Source organism: Malania oleifera, chromosome 4 (genome assembly GCF_029873635.1).
Source record: "Malania oleifera isolate guangnan ecotype guangnan chromosome 4, ASM2987363v1, whole genome shotgun sequence".
Classification (NCBI taxonomy): domain Eukaryota; kingdom Viridiplantae; phylum Streptophyta; class Magnoliopsida; order Santalales; family Ximeniaceae; genus Malania; species Malania oleifera.
The window spans coordinates 102,495,645-102,504,410 of record NC_080420.1 but is presented as its reverse complement, the minus strand read 5'-3'; the positions used below and the strand labels follow the sequence as shown (position 1 = coordinate 102,504,410).

The 8,766-nt window shown below is 34.0% G+C and overlaps 1 protein-coding gene across 2 annotated transcripts; it reads right to left on the bottom strand.

The window, feature by feature from the left end:
• Positions 1–697: 697 nt before the first annotated feature.
• On the bottom strand, positions 698–5,930 carry LOC131153110 (protein WVD2-like 2). Of its 2 annotated transcripts, none has more exons than XM_058105167.1 (7): positions 5,739–5,930; positions 3,157–3,672; positions 2,424–2,512; positions 2,217–2,310; positions 2,054–2,125; positions 1,745–1,855; positions 698–1,203 (listed from the first exon to the last, which is right to left on the bottom strand). In XM_058105167.1, the coding sequence occupies exons 2-7, from the start codon at positions 3,610–3,612 to the stop codon at positions 901–903; spliced, it is 1,125 nt and encodes a 374-aa protein (XP_057961150.1). In that variant the 5' UTR covers positions 3,613–3,672; positions 5,739–5,930; the 3' UTR covers positions 698–900. The 2 variants fall into 2 exon arrangements, with proteins under 2 accessions (XP_057961150.1, XP_057961149.1); XM_058105166.1 differs by having other exon boundaries at positions 3,157–3,616.
• Positions 5,931–8,766: the final 2,836 nt, after the last annotated feature.

The following is an 8,766-nucleotide window of genomic DNA, read 5'->3' as shown; positions in this document are numbered from 1 at the left end:
TTAATAATATAAAGGCATGTGTATTTTTTATCTTTTTTAAAATTTTATATATTTTAACTTTTATAGGCAAAGCACCCAATGGTAAGGGAGCCCCTAATGAAAAAGGAATGGAGATGCAAATAATGCTCACAGACAGATTTGGAAGGGCGGGTAAAGTGAATTTGGCCTATGCCCACCTCCTCCCAATCCACTCGCATACATCCCTAATTCACAAATACTCTTAAGACTTCTCATGAAAAGCATTTCTATTTTAAGATTCCTCACACCACCGAGGCAATTGTTTTACCTATAGGCTATAGCAAGGACAACCCCAATTCCTACGACCTAGCAGAACAGGCACAAAAGATTGTTGCCAAGGGATGGTTCTTGAATCCACTTATAGAAAGTCCAAACTACTCTGAAAAGGTATCTAAAAAAGTAGTCTAAAATTACTTATTATATATATTTTTTCAATTAAGTACTTTTTAGAAATATAGATATATATATATATATATATATATATATATTCAAAAAAAAATTATTAAAAAAAAAAAAACAAAGCAGTTTGGAAAAGTAATTTTTTAAATAAGTAGTTATTTAAGTGACAAATAGTTACAGGTCTTAAAAATAAGTAATTATACAATGTAATCAAGCAACACAACCAGAGTACAAGCATGTGCACCATCAGGGAACAGTCACTCACCAAAAGAAAATTTGGTTAATGTTAAAAAGATGACTCTTTTCATATATAAATACCATATGTACCAATATAACTTACAGAAGATATACAGTTCACATTAATACAAACCATCAAACAAGTCGCAAAAGGAGAAGAAAATGAGCCTTTTTCTTTCAGAACATCCACATACGACAAACTAGAAAATTCAAGACTTCCCCAGTTCGAATTAGAAAACTAGACACTTAGGACTGAACAGTGATGTCTGCATTCACCTGCTCAGTCATGGTGTGAGGGGCTGCTTTTGTAGCTTCCTTGGCCTGCTTTGACCGGTCTTTCACTTTGTAAATGCCATTGCTAGACCGCCCGCTCGACTGATTTTTGTTTTTGGCAGTGGGGGTGGTAGCAGAGCCTTCCTTGTAACTGCCAAAGCTGTGGCGGTTTGCTCGTGTACAAACTTTTCCCTTTTCTTCCTGGGAAGAATTAACTGCATCACTGCAGCTCTTCCTCCGACCCAGTTTAGGTGACACTGCACGAGTCAATGGGAGCTGCATAAAAGCAAACTAGAAATGTAAATATTCTGATGTTTAAGAGAACAGCTTCAGGCGAAATGTCACTTGCAGAGGGTGAGCTGAACCCAGGAGGAAGAAGTAAAATTGGGAGGCAAGGGTTTTGGGGGGTAATGGGCAACAGAAGACAAGTCCTAGTTAGCTCCAACATTGTATTCTTTAACACTAAAACAAAAATTTTAAATGAAAATAAATTAAATCTGATAACGTGCTTTCCCAGAATCCTGCATATGTTTACAACTTATGTTCCCATCTTAGAGCTTCAAAAAAGCTCCAGTTCAGAAGAACCCTAGTTCTTCACTATATATGACTGGCATTTTCTTATCAATGTTCCAATGGGATTTTTTTTGAAAATATTAGGAAGAGAGCAATTTAAAAATAAACCAAAAAAAGGTACCAGCAAAAATCCCAATTTTCTATCGTTTGTAATTCACTGTGATATCTTACTGATTATGTACATACTAAAGACCTTCATTGGTTCAAACTACATATTTGCAGGAGAAAAAATTCCCAATAGTACCTTCTTGAGTTCAGCCTTTGGTGGGGGGCCCTCGTTATAAAAACTAGGCATTGGATTTGCTCTGAAGACCATGCTCTTTCTAAGCTGTTTGATGGCTGCTTCGCGCTCTTCCTAGAAATTTTACAATGGATAAAACAAAAGAGGCAAAGAGGTGCATTAAAGCTATTTCAACAAAACCATAACCAGGCATTCCTCACCTTCTCCCCCCTCCCCAAACTCAAAATAAATAAATGAAAACATAAAGGTTTACATTTATAAGCATATGACATATATACTTCAGCAAATGTGCAAGGAGACAAAATGATATACCTTTGTTCTTGCTTCAGCCTGGTTTTTCTCTGCCGCCAAAGCTTGGTGTTTTTGCTCTAACTTTGAGTAAAACTAGAAGAGGAAAACAAAGAAAGGAAAAGAATTCCAAAGGTCAGAGCAATAGAAGTAATCTTTGTATCCAATGTTTGGTTAAAACATATACCTCCTTCCGTTTTTCAGCACGTTGAGTACATCTAAAAGAGGGAGCTGTACCAACAGTTACCCTGGACTTAGCCGTCCGCACAGATAATGCAGCACTATACATGGCTAAGGATAGCTCCAGTTCCAAAATAATGAAACTAGATTTAGTAAATAACATATGGAAAAATAGACTCAAAAGCTAAACAGCTTAAAGTCAAGCAAAGGATACGAGGAAGCAACAGACCAACTATCTTCTTCATCATGGTGCTTCTTATTATCAGGTTGCAACGGAGTCCCTGACATTACAGGTGAGTTTGGCTGAAAGAAATTGAAAATTTGTCAATGTCAGCATTAACCCAAGTCAAATATGTTATGAAATTGGTTTATGAAAAATGCAATAATTTTTGTTGATTTCCAGCTGCCTTTTCGACCATACAGAGGCTTATTCTGCCAAAATGAGATATCCTCCAACTTCAAATCGAGCAGCTTTGGAACTCATTGTTCAAAATCCAGAATAAAATAGTTTATGTATTTTTAACCAGGCACACCTGGAAAGCAAAAGCACGTTTGCAGTGAAAAGCTAAGAGATAATACATTGGGCTGTATCATATTAGGCATCTCATTTCCGTCTGAATTATTATGCTGGATCCACCATGTCACTTTTTCACAAAAGAATTACTGTGCATGGAGAAAATAGGACATCACACCCCATCCCATTGAAAAGAAAAAAGAGAAAAAGTCTACATCCCAATTAAATAGAGGGGAGAACGCTCATTGAAAATGGCTTGAGATTTGTCAGCCTAACCTAATCATGAAACAAAGTGGGTTGAATTCATGTTGGTATAAAATTTGGGTTCTAGTTAATTAAATGCACTGTTTCATACTTTCTGCTGTCACCGCTTGTTACAGCATAAAGCATAGAAATGACATCATAACATAAAAACTGCTCGGGATTTAAATACCTGTGATTTCTTAGCAGAGCTGGGGGACTGCAGACCATTAACATTAGCTGAAGAGTTCACACTAGCAGTAGCAGTTTCAGCCCCAGCAGAATGATTTACACAGGAAGGACGCTTGTCAGTTGCCAGAGTAAATGGCTGTGGAACAGTGTGGTTTGTCCGCAAATTTCCAGTAGCAGGAGATTTTGATGTAGGTGAGCACGACTTCTGAGCTACTAATTTTGTTGCTTTTCCCCTGGGAGAGCCAGTATCAAAATTAGTGCTTTTAATTCCCAGTACATCTTGCTTCTCCTGACATTTTTCTGCAGTACATTCCTTCACCTCATAGTCTTCTGCTTCAATGCTTTCTTCAGAAATTTTGGGAGCGACATGAACTGTATTATGGGAGACACCATTTGAACTCACTACAATAGAATTAGGCTTCTTGTCCATGAGTGTATCTGTCAGCTCTCTTCCCATCACACTACATTATATTATTTAAGACATAAGGATCACAATGCTCAAGCAAATGGATGATATCTACAAAAAAGGAATGTGAAGTGATATTATATTCCAAGAAAAGAAAATAAATGCACTGGAATTACAATTTAAATAGTGTGTCACATCCGTAAATTTCCAACTTCAGTAATTTGAAATTTTATATGATTTTTGGAACATTATCTTCAAGTCCAGACGAAAAAAGTGTCATAATAGAGAAATTAAGAAAATAAACATAACAAGCCACCCCACAAACAAACATGCATCTAACCAACTATGTTTCTGTTGACAAATACACAACTCTTATTATTAATTAATTAATAATAATAATAATAATAATAATAAATTATTGTGGTGGTTGTTGTTGTCATCGTCATTGTTACTGCTATTATTGTTATTATCATCTGTATAGCAAGCCACTTTGGTAGCCTTCCTCAAAAAGATTCCTACTATTCTTGCTTTATTTATTTAAAATCTTTTTAGTAAAAACAAACAAAAGGGTAACTATTCCCATCCAGATTCTAACAGTCGCACTCTACAATCACTATTCCCAAGTATTCTAGAAATTATCCCCAAAAATATCCTCTCCATTTTCAGAAAGAAAAGTTCTCACTTCCTTGCCTGGTCCAAAACTACAGGCTGCAGTTCAAGTCTATGCTTAATTCAGCAACAAATGAACCACTATTCTACTGATAAATAACGGGCATAATAGTAAAAATAACAATAACAATAGCAGTAATGACAATAATAAGAGCAAGTTCACTCCAGTCTCTTTAAAATATATCCCCACAAATTATTCTCTCTACATGTTTATTGTGCTTAACATTTTATAAACTAAAAGAAAAAATAATCTGCAAAGACATAATTATTTAACCTAAGAGGTCAAACAAAACTCAGATTAATTAACTTAACAAAAAAAAGGAGCAATTTCTTCTTTCCACAATCAGCTTACTGCAATCAAAGTTCAAGGCTACAACTATGTGGATGCATTCGAAAGCAGACTCTCCCAGATCCATGGAATTTAACTCAGGAAAGGAGGTACCAGACATGAAGATCCATCCACACACACACACACACATAGTCTTCAGAAAGTCAAATTTTATATGGAAAAATAAGAGGATAAAACACAGTTATTGCTATTTAGTTATTCTAATAAGTGTAGTGTCCATTCAGTCACCTAAACCCATAATAGGATGAAAGCACATTAATTTTTGTCAACCTAAACTAATGCATCATACTTAGATAATGAATTCCAGGCTGTAATCTCATCAATGGAAATCAAACAACCAAGTAGAACTGCCCAAAGTACAATCCTGTGCTAAAAAAATAAATAGGGGGTATTATGGCCTTTATGCCAAACGCATCTGCACGCGCGCGCGCACACATATTATATAGTAATATAATGTCTATCCGAAGAAAACTCTCTGGATATTCGACCAGAATCTTCCTGTGAAATAATTTCCGCCCAAATGAATGGAAAGCTTTGCATCACTCTGCATCATACACAGTTAATCCATATGCAAATACATGGCGCTTGTACTCAGTAAGAAGGAAGAATAAATTCAACACCACAGACATGGAAAATAAAAGAAAAACTCAATGCAAAATCGCAGGTCATTAAAGTAACTAAAAAATTTCCCAAATCGGCCATTTTTCAAATCTCACAAAACAAACAAACAGCGAGAGAGAGAGAGAGAGAGAGAGAGAGCAGGAGCAGGAGCAAGAGCAAGAACAAGAGCAGCAGCAAACGCAAAAATCATTCCTTTCCAAGCGCACATTCTAGAGCAACAAAAATATTTAAAACATAAAAACCCAGAGAAATTTCACAACACAAAGACGACATAGCAAGGGTAAGAACACCAAAGAAATCAAAAAATTGCGAAGACTTTTCTCATTTTCAAACCCACATTCGCTCAACACAAACTTCGTTCCCTCGAGACCAGCCCAGAAAACCAAATCAAAGCACAGAGAGAGAAGAAAACCCAAAAAACCAGCATCAGAAAGATCCATTTACAACATTACAAATAAAAAACACATTGCTTTGAAATCACAAAGAGACAGATCAGATCAAAAACAAATTCCCTCGAAACTATCCCAAAACCACTCACCGTTCTCCTCCGATCTGACAAGATCTCCACCAAATCAACTTCAAAACCCCTCTCCTTCTAGCCCCTCCCTCCCTGCTCTACTTTCTCTCTCCTCTGTCTACCTTCTCTCTCTTCAATTTCTACGATCGGCTTTTCTCCAGCGAGTCTGGAACCGACGGACCCGTCTCTGGCCGCGCCGTTGGTTAAATGTTTCTCCTAAATAGATCGAGCGGTTTTTATGGTTTTAACGGCGTCTGGTAACCGTAAAACTGTTTTTCACTGCTGTTAACAGCGTTAAGTAACGGCGAAATTCGAATTCTCTTATCATTCGGGTCGTGCTCGGATCTTTGTTCGGGTCGGACAAGACTTTTTGGACCTTTGTGCCCTTGTCGGAGCCGGAGCATTCTCCGGAACCTACAACTTTAATTCAATGACAACTGGCGTGCGGCACGCGCGGCTCCAAGATTAAAGTAAGAAATATTTTATTAATATTTTCTTTTCTAATTTTCAGACAGCAATATTTTTAAAGAAATTATTCAGTAATTAACATTTTACAGAATAATATTTTGTAAATAAATGAAATAGTCTATAATATTTAAACTTAAAATTTATTGTTCGATATAAATGCTAAGGAATTGTATTTTATCTAACTAGTTTTATTTAAATATCCGAAACGGCTGTAAAACTACTCATAACTGTTTTCTTAATTAAATTAAAATATCTTTTAACTCTTATTTATTTTCCTTCCTATTATTTTTCTTCAAATTAAAAATAAAATTTTAGATAATGCCCAACATGCTAGTTATGCACTATGGCCAACTCATTTCTATTTTTTGTATTGTAAATATAATTTCAAAGTTCAAAATTCATACTCCAAAATGCAGCATAAGAGTATTCATGACAATTTCTCATAAGTGGGTGTTAAGAGGAGTTATTGCCAATTTAAAAATTAAATTCCTAAAATAATCCACACATTAAATTCGATCTCTTTTATATTAAAATAGAGTTTTTTTTAAAAAAAAAATTTGAGTAACATAAAAGTATCTAAAACTCGATCCATATTTGTTCGAGCAAATTGGTTATACTCCATGCTCTTTTTTCTTAATTATATATAGTAATCCTTATCTCGGTCATAGTTTTTTTATAGTAGTGAATTTAAAACTCATAAATTCAAGAAGGTATGTATAACAAAAAAAATATAGTTTTTAATTAATTGAATTATTAAAGCTCAACTGCCAAATTTGTGGTTTGAACTTCTAAGTATATGACTCAAATTCAACATTATTTATTTGTTATTCAAAGAGAATGTGAAAAGGTTAAAAGAAGATAAAAATCAATTAATTACATTTTGATAATTTATTGAAAACCAAAAAAATAAAAGCTTTGAAATTTTCTTAAAATTAAGGATTTTCAATTGTATACTCATTTTTAATAGGAGTGGAAAATGGCTAATTAATTAATTTAATTTTGAAAGCATTTATATTTTGTTTATTGTGTGAAGTTGATAGTTAAATAATATGTGTCACTAGCACTATGACCGACATAAATTTAGCATTTATATTTTTTTTATTGATTTGATTTATTATATTATAAATATAAATTCAAGTTGCACCGTTTAACAAAAGTATATTAAACTTTGATGTAGATTGACAATGAAGTGGAGCTTGGATTTATTTTGATCGATCTTTAACTTACACGGAAACATTTTTTTGCTTGTGCTTTTATAATTTTTAAATATTTTTTTAAAAAATTGTATCACCCCAAGAGGACTCGTCACGACTTTTAATCAAGGAGGTTATAAATGGGTGCTAAGAGAAAGTTTAAAAATTAGATTTGAACCCCCCACGGCATGGTGCAATGAAAAGACATTAGCAAGTAAGAAGGAGCATCGGAGGTTCAATTTTAAGTAGATACACTTACAAAATCAGCGGTACTTGTGGATGATGAGAGTTTATTCTGTGAGCCAGCGGAGATCGTGGATAGTGAGAGTCCGCTCTGTGAGCCAACAGGGACCGTGGATGGTAATGGAGATGTGTTCCAAGAATCGGGTTGGCCGAACGTTCAATTGATACACAGAAGTCGTGTCTGCATCCGGACTTTACCCTGATCAGTGAGACTTGGGGGCGGAGGACGTTGATTCGTAAGTTTGGTGCCGCACTAGGGGGTCCGAAGGGCTTGTTGGTGGTTAGAGTTCTTATGTAAATAAAAAAAAAAAACAAAATAGATTTGAAAAACAACTACATATTAAGTTCGATAGGTTTTATAATAAAAGAAAGAAATTTGGTATTTTACTTAAGAATCTACTTTAATCAAGTAATATAAATGTATGTAAAACTCCATTTGTACATTATAACAAATTTGTCTGACACCATGTACTTATTTCCTAATAATATATAATAGTCTTTATCTCGATCTTAATTTCTTCACACTAGAGATTTAGAAACTCACTAGTTTAATTAATTGGATTATTAATATTAAATTACCAATTTTGTGATTTGAGCATTTAAGAATTAAGAATGAACAAGAAGTTTATGACTCAAATTTTACACTTTATTTCTTTATTTGTCATTGAAAAAGAATGAGCAAATTCAAAAGAAGGAAAGAAATCAAATAAACTTGTTGGAATAATTTTCATTTAATGAAAATTTTCATTTTTAATAAAAATAAATTTCACATTCTAATATAGGTGATATTTTAAATAGTTAGAATCTCGACATTCTTAATTATTATGCTTTATCACATCTAGAATTATTATAGTCAATAATATTGTTGCTGCCAAAAATTGAGCAGCTTTTGTTAAATTGTCAACTTCGACCATGAACACCTGAAAGAAATCAAATAATAATGGCTTGGAGGACCCGAGGTGTACTTCGGAGGATCACTCTGAGATATCCTTGTTTGCTTCTTTTCAAGTGGTCACGGTCTAATTAGGACAATTTAACAAAGGCCGCTCGATTTTTGACAACAACAAATACTATTTTAAATTAGATAAATGAATCATATATCTAAATCTAACAAAATATAATTTTAAATTAAACCATAAAATATT

Bases quoted from the DNA above. Each gene is read 5' to 3' on its own strand.
- LOC131153110 (XM_058105167.1), bottom strand. From the start codon at position 3,612: ATGGGAAGAGAGCTGACAGATACACTCATGGACAAGAAGCCTAATTCT. The intron at 2,311-2,423 runs GTATCCTTTGCT...AGCCATGTATAG, and splicing joins AGTTGGTCTGTTGCTTCCTC to TGCTGCATTATCTGTGCGGA. The intron at 1,856-2,053 runs GTATATCATTTT...TAAAATTTCTAG, and splicing joins AGGCTGAAGCAAGAACAAAG to GAAGAGCGCGAAGCAGCCAT.